Raw genomic sequence first — 14011 nt, forward strand, 5'->3', positions numbered from 1 at the left:
TGTTTCATATTCTGGTTTCAGAACATCAGAATTACTACAGAGCTGTCCAAAGAATACTTTGAGGTGCTGCAGTCATCTCTGAATGGATCCTATCATTATGTGATGGCACTAAAGGCGGGTGTGACCGTGATTGATGCTGCCCTGACATCAGTAGTTGATCAGGTGTGTCTTTGTGAAAACTCTTCTGCTTCACTGGTAGGCCTAAAAATAATTGAGCCGTGCAGTAGTGATTTCATAGCAAAAGGCAGCCTAAGAATTACGTGGGTCTGAGCTGTCTTGCTTTGAACAGATTAAGAACCAAATTCTAAAATCCTTTCTTCATGAAAACTGTCAGTTGAGTCAACAGAGGATTTGCTTAAATAAAGACTGTGGGATTTTGCTCCCGAGCATGTGGCAAACTCCTGTTAAGGCAGTGGTGCACAGCACTGATTTCTTTTCTCGTGGCAGATCCTTGTCCTGAGCAAGGGGCCTCTCACAGGCTGAGGGAATTTTACACTTTATTGTGGTAGGATCATCACTCTCATACCCTGGCCTTGTTCTGCAGTCAGTTACATTGGGGAAGTTTGCTATCAATTGGTAAGTGACCTTAAACTCTGGAATGACAATCTGCCAAATGTATCAGCCTGCACATTTCTCCAGATTAATATTCATTAACTTTCTGCTGGTTGGGCAGGCTGCTGAATGTGTGGCTAACTAGGGCACGTGGTGTGGAAGTGAGTTGCTTTTGCTTGAGACTTCAACACTTCAACCCATTTGCTGTGAGATCATTTTAGTGATTCCTTGAGCAGGATTAAGTAGATCCTTGAATGTGATAAGCCATGGTCATTCTCTGTGTCAGAGATGTTCTCTTCAATGGAAAGGCATCCACTGAGAGCTGGTTTTCCTTCAGAACTGCAGTAGCAGTGTGTTGTGCCAGAGGGTTGTGGCACTGCAGTGACAGCAGAGCTGTGAAGGCCAGCATTTGCAGGGGTTGAGCTCTGGGTCTTCCAGGCTGAATTTTGTACAGAGTGGGATGAGCAGAGAGTAAATGCAGGTGTCAAGCCTCCAGACTGGCTCTCCAGATGAGGTCTCAAGTAGGAGTAGTGAAAGAGTGTATTTCTTCGTGGTGTTTGCCTTTTAAATGAGCGTGGGCACCTGGATCTCCATAACAGGAGCACTCATTGAGTGCCGTAGCACACCTTGCTGCCAGGAGCTGTTTGCTCACACGTAATTCTGTTTGTAAGTGATCCTGAATAGTTTTCCTTCCTCTCTGAGATGTTTTCAAGGACTTGTCGTACGTAAGGACTAAACATGAACTCTGGGAAGCACTGTGGTGCCATTTATAGCACTGTGCTCTTGCCCTTTGCAGGATGGAGGTGTTCATACCTTACCAGTTCCAGTGCGAAACCAGCAGGACGTGGAGGTCTATGTTCCAATATTTCTTTTACCCAGCATTCTGATGTTTCCTTGGCAGCCAAAAGCAGGAGTCTACCAGTACACCATCCAGGTATGCCAAAGAAGTACCCAGCTGCAGGGAGTGTTGCTCAGGCAGGCACAGTGAGGCCTGACACCACTGGAGTGGGGTTGACTTTGGATACTTCAGGCATGGTGGCATCCAAAATGTAATTTGGAGGAACTTCATGGGATGTTAGTTATAGGAATTAATACATAGTTTTAAAAAAGCACCAAGAAACCAACAAACATTAAAAACCCCACTGCCTTTTCTCTCTTGTCTTCCCTTCCTCTCTCCCTCACATGTGCACCAGGCACCTATGCATGGTTTGGAATTCTGGGAAGCATCCTATATGCAAAGCTCCACAGCAGTCATTAGAGGCTGCCCTTTGCTGGCAAGGGTTGGAAATACGAATGGGAGTGTGAAGTGACTGCAAAAAGGGCATGACAAGATTAATTAGCAGCACTCTGCCAGCCTTGGACATCAGTATTCTTCACTCGCCACACACCTCGTGCTCCTAATATAAAGTTCCAGGGAGGCAAAGGCCACAGCTCATTTACAGAAGGGATGTTTTTCATGTTTCTTAGGTGTGTCTTTGCTCCCAAGCTGTCAGTTATTCCGTATGCTTCATGAAGCAAATGGTTTGTCTTCAGTATCCAGTATCTCCAGTCTAAGGAAAAGAAAGTTGTGCTTTCTCAGCCCAGGCTCCTATCCCAGGCCAGTGATACTGAGACCCTGCACTCGGGTGTTGGATGCACAGTTCCTACCTCTCCCTTTTAGCATAAAGTAGTGCTCAGTTTTGGATCTGTCCTAAGGAAACCGTATCCAAAGAGGCAGCAGGGCACTTGGTGGCAGGGTCTTCTCCCAGGTAACAAGGGACAGGATGAGAGGAAACAGCCTCACGTTTAGAGTGGATATTAGACAAAATTTATTCACAGAAAGGGTTGTCAAGGGCTGACACAGGCTGCCCAGGGCCCTGGTGGAGTCACCATCCCTGGAAGTGCTCAAAAAACATGGGGGTGTGGCACCTGAGGACATGGTTCAGTGGTGGACTTGATAAACTCAGAAGTCTTTTGCAACCTTACTGATTCAGTGATTCCATGAAGAGAATCAATCTCATAGGAATTAAACTGCATTCTCCAGTGTAAATCTAAAGGCAACTCCATTGAGTTAACCACTGCATCTCTACTTGTCTGTTCTGTGGGATTAGTTTGGTTTACTTCATGCTATTCCTTACCACACCAGCAGTGTGGTAAAAATTCTTAGTACAAATCTGCATTTTCAGTGCTTCATCATAATTCTGCTGGAGTTTTCCCAGTAAGGGAAAGTAAATGTGGTTTTGTTTCCTACCTCTCTGGGTTCTATTCTTACCTTGCCTTATCTTGCATATATAATGAAGTATCTCACCAGAGAACATTCCTTCATGATACTACAATAATTGTGTCCGTATTCTTACTTTACTGTGATTTTTTTCAATAAAAACATAGAAACTTTTTCTCCCAAGATTTAAATTTTGCTGAAACTGAGACCTTTCTTCCAGTGTCTCCATCCCACAGTACCAGTGGTTGTTGACAACAACACACACACAGCTCAACTGTTGTTCCTGCCTCTCCATCAGTGTTTACCTCCCACTCCATAGCTTCAGTCAGCCTATTTCAAATGGGTGAATAGACTTTTTCTGAAAACAAGTTGAAAGGGATTTTTGGATCTAGCCAAATTCTGTTTATAGCTAAAGTAACTCCCTCCAGATGGTATCAGGATGCCTGGCAGGATTTACTTTGTCAGCAGTCTGGTTTGTTGGGGGTTGCTTTGTTCATATTTGTGCTAATGAGGTGGTTTCTGTTGCCTTCCTTCAGTCCATGCACGAGAGGTGCAGTGCCAGCTGTGTGAAGTTGAGCACGTGGAGGCTCCTGGTTTCTGGGGAGGCATCACTCACAGGCAGCAGTGTGGAGCTCCCCTGACTGATCAGGCTGCAGGGGAAGCTGCTTTACCCTTCCTCTCCTCAGTGCAGACTGGCTGCTAGAGAGAGAAAATGTAGTGAGGTGTCTGGGGTTTATGGCAAGGAGATGAGACTTCATACAGTTATTAAGAATTGGGCATTTCTCGTTTATGTTTTCTGCTCATCTCCCTGTTTCAACTAAAATACCTTTACAAATGTGCTGAACTCCTGCATTCTTTTAGCCTTTCTCACCACATCCCATGCATCTCCTGTCACACACCTCTACCTATTTATTTATTTGTGTCTTCTGTAATCAGGTTGTGCACGTGCTCAGAGGAAGGAAGAAGGGAAGAAGGGAAATGACCCTCCTCTTCATTTTCTTTTTATTCTCTTTTCGTGGTAAAAATTACTGGCTAAGCTCCTGCATAATTTAGGTTGGTTTGTTTTCCACACTGTCCTTCTAGACAAGATTTATCACCTTGTTCGTTTTTAATTATGCAACAGGTTAAAGGAAATGCTGAGGAAGTTAAAGAAATTAAAACAATATACATAAAAAAATTGCTCCAATGTTCACCCTTGTTTCACTCTGATGGAACTTTCGACATTTATTTTGAAGTGTGAAAGAAGCTGAAATTAAAATGAATGAAGGGTAGCAATCTTCTCATCTCTCTCCTATCTCACCTTGCTTATTTGAAAGTTCTGAGGTGTTATTTTGTTTGGATTTCCCATTCTCAGTGCATTCCTGGTTTTCATGCAAGATATCCAAAGGCAAGATACCCAAAGCTAAGAAATGTGAAAACCATATACTTGATTAAATGTTTGAAAGATTTTCCCTCTGTATTCCAGGCTCAGGGTGGAAGTGGCAACTTCAGCTGGTCCTCTTCCAACCAGGCGGTAGCTACAGTGACAGTCAAAGGGGTAATGACAACTGGGAGTGATGCTGGGGTCAGTGTTATTCAGGCATTCGACGTTCGGAATCCGTTGCATTATGGAGAAATGAAGGTAAGAGATTTATTTTTCACTGATGGCTCTTGAATATGGCTTTTGGAAACAGTGAAGGAGCTGAGAATGCCATGGGCATTCCCCTTTCAAAACGTTCCCAGGAGGTTTCCCTGCCTGCCCTGTGGCAGGTTAAGTGATTGGTTTCAGTTTGTACTTTAGGGAATAAACTCTGTCCAGTGCATTAACTTTACTCCCATTTTTGCCCCTTCCTGATTGCTTTTTCCTTGTTGGAAGTTTTAAGTGCAAGAAGAAAATGGTAATTGACTCCTGGCCTGGCTGTCTAAGCAGACAAGCCAAACTAAAAATTCATTCTGTAGGGCGATAGGTGGGTGTTCTCCCTTGATATCAAAGGGTGACAGTTGTTATCAGGATGTGCAAGGAAATTTCTGACTGGAGAAGTAACTGAAGTGAGCACAGTGCTGCAGACTGATTCCAGATACCTAAGCTGGCCAAGAAGAAGCAATGTTTTAGGAAAATCAGGAGAAAATAGCAATGAAAAACATAGCTCCCAAGAGGGATTTTGTGGTGTCTCTGCAGACCATCCCCTGTTCTTAGGTCATGGTGGTCAATGTGTGGTGTGGAGTGAGGAAAATGCAGGAACAATACATCTAGTGGCCCCAAAGGGAGGGGTGTGACATGAATTAAAATCTGTTCAGAATTTAGCTTACACACTCGCTCTGCAGTAATTCTCTGAACAACCCAGGATGCTGCTTTTTAGCAGTGCAGCAGTTACCAGCAGGAGACACAGGAATGAGGATTTTTTCAGCTAAAACTTCTTATCCTCAAACATAAGTCAAAGCCTGAAGACAGAAAGAAGCCTTCTGTCCATGTGAGCTTTCAGAGCAGTGTATTGCACAACCTGAATAGGTTATTTTTGAATGCCTTTGTTCTTGTGTTAGGAGCTGCTTTCTTTGTGGAATAGCCCTTCAGAGTTCTGTTTACTGACCTCAGTGAAAAAGTTTTAGTAGCCGTAGTTTTAGGAGTAGTTAATCCACACAGATTACAGCTTTAACTCTGTACCATATGGTTTGGTATCCTGAAGCCAGTTGCAGAAGATTAAGTAGTTAAGATACTGCAAATAAAAGCTTTGATCATAGTGATTGTTATGAAATCTGTGGTCAGTCTGGGGTGGATTCCTTAATGGATGCTAAATCTGTCCCAGCTGGTGATGGTACCTCTTGGAGCTGCTACACAACTTAGTCCACACTTGGAAGTCTGCAGAGCAGAAGGGAGAATAACGGGAGTAGCAGTAAGAGGAGGGCTCCCCAAGCTGCTGTGGCCTTGGGCTGGCATGGGAGAAGAGCACTGAGACACGCCTGTCCCTGTTCCTTCCTCCATCAGGTGTACGTGAGCGAGCCCAGCGCCATGGAGTTCACTCCGTGCCAGGTGGAGGCACACGTTGGGCAGGTCCTGGAGCTGCCCCTGAGGATCAGCGGCCGGGCTGGCCTGGAGAGGGGCGAGCTGGTCCCGCTGAGCGACTGCTCACAGCTGGAGCTCATGGTGGAGGTGGAGAACCCCGGCGTGTTCAGCCCACTCGAAGGTGCTCTGACCCCCTCCCTGGTTTGGAAGTTAAAGAGGTGTTACCAAGTCACAGCTCTCCCTTAAATCACTGTTTCATGGCTCTGTCCAGCATCCCCACGGAAGTGCCAGACTTCAGGGGGGAGGGGATCCCAGTGGTTTTATTTTGAGGATGTATCTGCTTCCAGGGATGGGACAACCTGTGCCAGAGCCTCATCACCCTCACAGCCAAGAATTCCTTCCCAGTATGCCATCTAAACCTTTTCTCTTTCAGTTTGAAGCCATTCCCCCTTGCACTGTCCTTACATGTCCGTGTAAAAAGTTCTCTCCATCTTTCTGGCAGGCTCCCTTCAAACACCCATATTGAATTTGATGAACATGCCTGAGCATTTCTTTCCAAATAAGCTCTTGTATATTTTTAATTTATCTGACAGGAAGACTTAAGCCAAGTGCCGATTTTTGCAGTGGAGTGAGAGTGAAGGCTGAAGCTCAGGGGTACACCAGGCTGGTGGTTGTGTACACCCATGGGCACGTGCGCCTCAGTGCCAGCATCACCATTGCCGCTTACCTGCCACTGAGAGTGAGTGTGTTTCCTCTGCTCCTGGAGCAATCCACCACGCAGACACCTTTACATGACAGAGAGCAGGTCATGTCAGGTCATGTAAGGTTTGAAAAACCCAGGTGGGTGGGTTTATGTTCCACCATTGGCTGACTCAGTGAAGAAAAGAAGAAAGAAGCTGAGTCCACGGTCAGTAGATGGGAATACAGAAGAGGCTGCGTTGTTTCCTTGTCTGCAGAGGCCTAGCACTGACTCTGCAGAGCTGAAGTCTGAGCATAGCTCTCCCCCAATATGGAAAAAATGTTAGTGCAAATCCTACAAATTTGTGGCTATAATGATAAAATATGATGATGTGAAATGCAAACTATGAATGGTTTTTGTGTTCTAAATGTCAGGTTAATTGTTGTGGTGATAAACAGCACAGGCTGTCCCAGGGATGCACATCAGTGCAGAATTTGTTAGAGAGGTTGGAAGTAAAACTTGTGTAGGAGAATAATTACGTACACAGAACTGTTCTGGAGAGAGCACTGTCAAGTGAAAGTACAACTTGACATTATTTCATTCATTTAAAATACTTCCTTTAAAAGTGTAGCAGAATACTATCTCTCTGTGCTCAGAAGAATATATTAAGGGTCTCCCTTTTGCTGTAATTCTTCATGAGAGAGATGTGATTAGAATGCAGCTAAAACTTTTCTTTGGATCCATGGCTTCCTTTGAATATAATCCAGCTGGACAGAATCCTTGTGGATTTTGGTGCAGCTCTGTTTTTCACTAAATATGCTGACAAACCACTGCATGGGAGACACCACAGCCCAGTCCAAGTAACCAGTAGAGCTGTTCATTCATCAGGAAGTTTATTTTGCAGAGCACAACCAAACTGTGTAAAAAGATTATTAACTTTTAATTAATTGATTGATTGATTACAGGCTATCGATCCACTGTCCATCGCTTTAGTGACTTTGGGTTCCTCTAAGGATATGTTGTTTGAAGGAGGACCGAGGCCATGGGTCCAAGAACCTTCCAAGTTCTTCAGGAATGTCGCTGCTGAGGATGCAGAGAGCATTGTCCTGTCTTTAGTTGAGCCTCCCACACCTCGAAATAACAACCAGCACTGGGTTAGGGTGCTGTGCAGGAGCCTGGGAGAGCAGGTAAGGGCCAGGAGGGATCTGTGTTGCCCTGCATCAGGTGCTGAGAACTGGCTCCAGACAGATTTATGGTGCCATATACCTGTTATACAGCAGGATGTTTTTATAATGAGCCAGTAAAGAACTTGGGTAAGTACATTGTTTATGTGTTGTGATGCTGGTTTTAGAGCGAGCATTTCACAGCATTATGTTAAAAAGTGGTTTATGATGGGTTTATTGCAGTATAAACCCCAACCATGGAAACCTTATGTTGTGGGATGCATGGAACATCCTGATGAGTGCAGGTTCAGTTTGCATGAACAGGATCAGAGCAGAGGGTTCCTGCAGCAGCTGACGGCTGTGTCTGACCTGCTCCTCTTAACCACGTTACCTTCCAGTGTAATTCTGTTTATTTGAACAAATGGCAGCCACAGGAATTGACTGCTCTCCTGTTTGTGCAGCCCTGGTGAGTGTGGCTGTGCTCATTCTCCACCTGGTTTTGTTCTTGCCAACATGCAGGAGTCATTTATCCTGCTCTGTTCACCCTCCCCAGCCCATGAAGCTTTTAGCTTTGATTTAATGTTTTCCTCCTGCAATTCTGCAAGGCCTAAGCATTTTGGTGGGGCTGCCACTGATTTCCTCAGTGGACACTTTGCAAAGTGGAGCTGTTTCTGTAAGTGCAGACTCAAAAGGAGCAGGCCTTGGTGTTGATGTGCAGGTCTGTGCATGGCTGGCTGTCCCCAGCACATCACACCTGCGTGGCTGCCCAGCACCAGTGCCTGAGGGGATGAGGCAGCTGACCAGAGCTGCCTCAGCCTTCTCTGGCTTTAGATCCACTTGGTTTTGCTGAAGGCTAAAAAAGGAATGTAAAATAAAAGATGAGATGTTTTTAAACACAGTGAAGTGACTGTAAATGTTGCCTTTGGGCTGTTCCATTCTCACTCTGCAAGAACACCTGCTGTTTCCTTTTTCAGTTACAAGAAATTTGCTGTTTGAATCAAGTTTGATAGTAATGAACATGAACACCAAGGAAGAGTTCCCAGGAACAGTACTTTCATAGTGATAAAGAATTGTTCTTGAAATATGTTCCCCCTTTTACACCTTCCTGTGTCTTAACAGTGCTGTAAATCCCCAAGAACTGTATTTTTGCTTTTCATTCTGATATCAGTGTAACTGAGACCTGTGGAAATACAGCATTCCTGAACTCGACTCTTTCCTCATTTGCTGTTTTCAGGTTGTTACCTTAACAGTTGGGAACAGCCCCACAGTGACCAACCCTTTCCCAGTGGTTGAACCTGCTGTGGTGAAGTTCGTGTGTGCTGTCCCTTCCCGGCTGACTTTGATTCCTGTTTATGGCAGCCCTCAGCTTGATCTCTCCTGCCCTTTGCTCCAACAGAACAAGCAAGTGGTAAGCCTGGGAAGTGACAGAAAAGGAGGTGTTCTTACAGCTGAAAAATCAGTGTTGGGAGCTCCACGTGCAAAACCAAGTGTCTGAGCTGCTGCAAGAGGAGCAGGAACTGGAGCTGTGGCCACACTGGTTCCGTTGGGAGCTCCTGCACAGGGCAGGCTTGGTCGGGGAGGGTCCTGCAGTAAATGGACAATGTATATGTGTAGATGATCAGGCAAAAAGAACTTCACTATTCTGTTTTTATTCCATATTTCATCTCTATCCTAATGAGAGCTGTCACATGTTGGCTGCTGAGTAAACCACGTTTTGTCATGTTAATATTCCCAGGCAAATGTAAAAGTCATCCTCCTTCCCTAAAACTCTGGTTGAGCTGATGAATCATTTTAAATAGCTGCTATGTAATAGCAGGAGGAGAAGGAGATTTTTGTGTATTATTAGCCACTTCAGAGCTCACCTGCTTTCCTGGCTCCACGATGTGTCAGTTAAGCCTGCCTTGGTGCACAGCTGTTGCTAATGCACTTCACAAGAACAACACCAGAATTATGAGCTTTGACAAACAGCAGTGTTTGTCATTATTTGTTTGAATTCTAAAAACAATTTTGTTGAGCTGTGGTTCCATTTTGTTGTTGCTGGTTTGAGGGGGGAGGGGTTGGTTTGTTTGTTTGAAGATAGTTCACTGGCTAAAAAACAACCAAACCCATGCTCCAGGAAAACCCCCTTAGAGTTCACAGGTTTGCAGAATGTTCTGGGTTGGAAGGGACCCACAAGGATCATCAAGTCCCTCTCTGAATGGCCCATACAGGGATTGGACCCACTTGGTGTAACCAGCACCATGCTCTGGCCAGCTGAGAGAATCTCAGGGCTGTTGGAGTACAGCTTAATGACTTCATTTTAATGAACATTCCTTGTGTACTGATGTTATAACAAACCTCATGGAACTCAGCATATATTTCCTTAATGAGTAAAAAATCCTCTTGTATCTGTTCAGTTCAAAATATTCCTTCTTTTTCAGGTTCCTGTTTCCAATTACCGCAATCCAGTGCTGGATTTGGCTGCCTATGACCAGCAAGGCAGGAAATTTGACAACTTCAGCTCTCTTAGTGTTGTGTGGGAATCAACAAAAAAGGCCATTGCTCGTATTGAGCCAGAGCTGCCGATGGAGCTGACTCTGAAGGAAGAGAGGAATGGTCAGAAGAAAATGCACGGTACGAGTGGGTTTAAATAAGCATTTCATTGTTTGAAGGTCTGTTTGGTAATGTCTGAGCCTGATTACTGTAATCTGCAGTCATACTTCAGCTTAACATCAGTGTGCATGTTTTTTAGCGTGTGCTGTTGAAGGTAGGAGAAAAAAAGGAACCAAGTCCCACGTGTAGAACCTGTCTTGAGAGAGAAAACTGTTGTCTGATGAGAATGATCCTAGAAGAGCTAAGCAGTGCGTTTTTCATCTTTGTTGTATTCTAGGCTTACAAACTGTTGTAGTTGACCGTGAGTTTGGAACTGCTGCCATCTCTGCCACTGCCACTGGATTCCAGCAGCCCCACCTGAAGGCAGCCAGAGCCAAAATACCGGTAACAGCACTCGGGGTTTCTGCCATTTCCCTGTGACTAACGCCCAGTGCTCTTGGGATGGGTTTATTTCCTCCACGCACAGCACTGTACAAGTAAGGCAGCTCCACAGTGGGATCTGGAGACAGCTTCATACAGCAGTGGTTTTATACTGGTTCATGGCTTTTGCTTCTTTCCTCTGCACCAGGTGCTGCTATCCATATCAAATATATCCAAGTCTTTGGGAGTTTTTTAACCATCTGGGCAAGGGCATTACAGAGAAGTGTTTCAGTTGTTTTGTTCCAATACAGGGTTTTTTAATGAATCGGTGAATCTCTGCTGCTTGTCCTTCACTAAAGCAGCCATGTGCTTCGTGCAGCTGTCACTGGGGAAAGCAAATGGATTATTGCCACTGCAAAGCTGGGTGGGAAAGTTCTGCATGAGCAGAGCAAAAGCTGACTGATTCCTCATATGGACCATATGTTAGTCTGGGCTCTGACTAATGCTCTCTTTTTTCCTGAGAGACTCCTCCACTGTACAGTGCCAGCCATAAGCCCAGGCTCTCATTTTACAAGTCATTAGCCACTCTGAAATATTTAGTTTGTAGATACTCAGCCTAGGGAAGAAAAACAGCAAAAGGTAGTGATGATGAACAAAGAGGGCAGGTGGAAACAGATGGCAGTTTTCAGTTTATGTCACTTTTTTGAACTGAATATTAGGGCAGGTTTCAGCCTGTGGAATAACCTGGCATATGCAATAACTGACTCTTAAAAATTGAATTTCTGTTTAACTCTGCTAAGCAAGATTTAAGTGGGTTTGGGCTATGTGCAGTACCTTGAAAACAGAGTTGAGGCAGAGTAAAATACGCAGTGAGAGGTTACAGTATTTAACTCAAAGCAGGTACCAGATGGGCACCAGTAATGTGAAATACCCTGTGGGCCAGGTTCCTCTCAGCAGGGCCCAGGTTTGTCATCTGCTTAGTAAATTCTTTGAGAGTTGATCTCTTTTGCCACTTGGTTCTTGACTTTTCTGTGAGGTTTCTTAAAAAATTGAGTTGTAATATGGAGACTTGATGTTCTGCAATCATTTTGTAATTTACTGTGCTCTGCTTTGTTAGTCCAATATTCAATATTCTTTCTTTCTTTTAGAAATAATTAGAAAAGTGAATGCTCCAAACTTTGCCTTGAATTCAGAGGTGTTTATTGTTTTTCAGAGTGGGGTACATCTGTGTAAAATGGTACTGGAGTTCTCTTAAGTTCTATTCTCTGTGTTTAAGTTTGGGAGGACTCTTTGGTAGTTGTAGATGCCAATTCTGCTGCACTTTGGAGGCTCCTGTGTTGTTTTTTTAAATGAGGTAACTTGGCAGCTTTTTTCAAGTACATCAGCAATGGGCTGCTCTGTTCTGCTCTCAGATCTGCCCATTCTCCTTTCTTGCAGCCAGAAATACAAACAGAAATCTAGTAGGTGGGATATTGTCTTGATCGTTGTTCCATGTTTAAGTGGAACACCCTGTTATGTCATTAGGGACATCCTTTCTAAATCAAGGAAATAATTCTACTAATTAGGTGAAATGGGTACAGAGTAGTGATTTCCTCTAGAACCTTTTTCCTTTTCTGAGCTAATGTGGTTATGAGCAAGTGATTAAACCTGCATCTGGTCCAGTGTTCATGTACTTACATTTAAGGAAGAATTTCTCTTGGTGGCCTGCTAAGAAGAATCACAAAAAGATGAGTTAGAAGTAGAAGAAAACTTGGTGTGTTTGCCTTATCACTCTGTCTCAGAGTTAATACCCTGTCCATGCTTGTCAGACATCATTCGCTGATCCTGCAGTGCCTGGGCCCTGTCCTCTGGCTTGACCAGGGTTGCAGAACAGCCCATGCCCTGAGGATGCCCTTCCCAGTGCAGGAGGTCTGAGTGAGCCATCTGGATCTTGTGGGCATCTCCTAACCTGCACTTGTGCCCTGGCTCTTTGGTCGGCTGCTTTAAGCGCCCTCCCGGCACACACGGGAGGCTTGCAGCGTTCTGCCTCTCTGCTCTGACTGCTGAAATTGTCCCTTGCAGCAGGAAGCTCTGCTCCCAGGGCCTGCCACCATTGAACTGATGCTCGTGGAAGATGTGAAAGTGAGCCCTGCTGGGCTCTCCATTTACAACCACCCTGACGTCCAGGTAAGGACTTACTCTGCTACTTTCCAGCTGCAGGGAGGAAAAGAGCACACATTATAGGAGATGTGTAAGGAGGGACCAGCTTTACTAGAAAGATACAGTCTTCATTTTGGATGCTTTTCTGGTATTGCAGGCAGATCTTCTCATCCAACAAGGTTCTGGATATTTTTTCATTAATACCAGTGTACCAAATATTGTAAGAGTGACACATGAGGAGACTCAAGGCATTGCTTTGGTGAGTGCAGTATTCTGTGATTTTACACCTTTTTGGCAACCAGGTTATTGTTCTGCAGCTTCAGCTGCAGAAATATGAAACGAATGCAGATTTGAAATGCATTCTGCAGTGAACAACAATAAAGCTGTATGTTTGCATTGCTGCTTTCATCAGGCAACAATTGGAAATGAAACAAGTTGCTTTAAAGAGTGGTTTTTATAAATGTATAATTTACAGATTTATCTTTTAAGAAGTAATGCTGATAAAGTTGTGAAATAATGATAATTAAGGTGGAAATTAGAATATCAAAAGAATTTGTGAAACATTTTGGTTGTCTCTAATTGTTGCAAGTGTGAGGTGGGAATATATTTTCCAACTAGGCACAGAGGTGAGGAAAAAGTAGAAGAGATGAGGGGTTTTTTTGTACACTGTACACTGTTTAAACTCTTAATAGTTTTTTAGTCAGGTTTCCCTGATGGGTTTAACTGATGTACATGAGATAAATTCAGCGCTCTCGTCTGGAACTCAGGAGTGGAGCAGTGACAGCAAGATAGGCTTTGTGAAGTGTAGAAGGAGATTTAACTGTCTGTCAGATTAAAGGAGAGAAAACTCCACTTTTCACGTATTTTTAAAAAATGCAGCCCCCCCCACAGACTTGGCGAGTTCATTAGCCCTGTGTGCTGTGTTTGGGGTAAATCCAGTGCCAGCCCTGGGTTTTCCCATGGCAGCAGCAGAAGGGCCTGGGAAGTCAGCAGGCCCCGTGTCAGGCTGCTGCCCTGGCAGGTACCAGTGCAGCCAAGGGACAGAGATGAGTTGGCAGTGAACTCTTCTGAGAAACTAAATTCAAGTTACCTGGAGCAGTGATTCCCAGGCTTTTCCCTGGGGCTGCCAGGGATAAAATCTGTCCCTCTCCCTCTGGTTTTGACACAGCAACTTCTCTGGGTGTGGTGGTAGCAGGGGAGGAGCAAAGTGTGTTCACCAGTGCAGTATCCCTGGATACTGGGAGCCACTGGACACCTGAGAGGAGGGAGAGGAGAACAGCAGAGGTGGCTGGGGCAGGGAGAGTTTTAAAAGTTGCAGTAGCCCTGCTTGCCCTTTTCCCTGTGTT

At 44.6% G+C, this 14011-nt stretch overlaps 1 protein-coding gene across 1 annotated transcript in view; it reads left to right on the forward strand.

The window, feature by feature from the left end:
• The window catches only part of NUP210 (nucleoporin 210), a 51392-nt gene that overhangs the window by 17346 nt on the left and 20035 nt on the right, over nt 1-14011 (forward strand). The window contains 11 exon segments of the mRNA XM_039559115.1: nt 22-162; nt 1349-1486; nt 4218-4373; nt 5715-5913; nt 6326-6471; nt 7377-7598; nt 8809-8982; nt 9995-10187; nt 10444-10550; nt 12588-12692; nt 12823-12924. Coding sequence (XP_039415049.1) covers nt 22-162; nt 1349-1486; nt 4218-4373; nt 5715-5913; nt 6326-6471; nt 7377-7598; nt 8809-8982; nt 9995-10187; nt 10444-10550; nt 12588-12692; nt 12823-12924 — 1683 coding nt within the window.

Source organism: Corvus cornix, chromosome 12 (genome assembly GCF_000738735.6).
Source record: "Corvus cornix cornix isolate S_Up_H32 chromosome 12, ASM73873v5, whole genome shotgun sequence".
Lineage (NCBI taxonomy): Eukaryota > Metazoa > Chordata > Aves > Passeriformes > Corvidae > Corvus > Corvus cornix.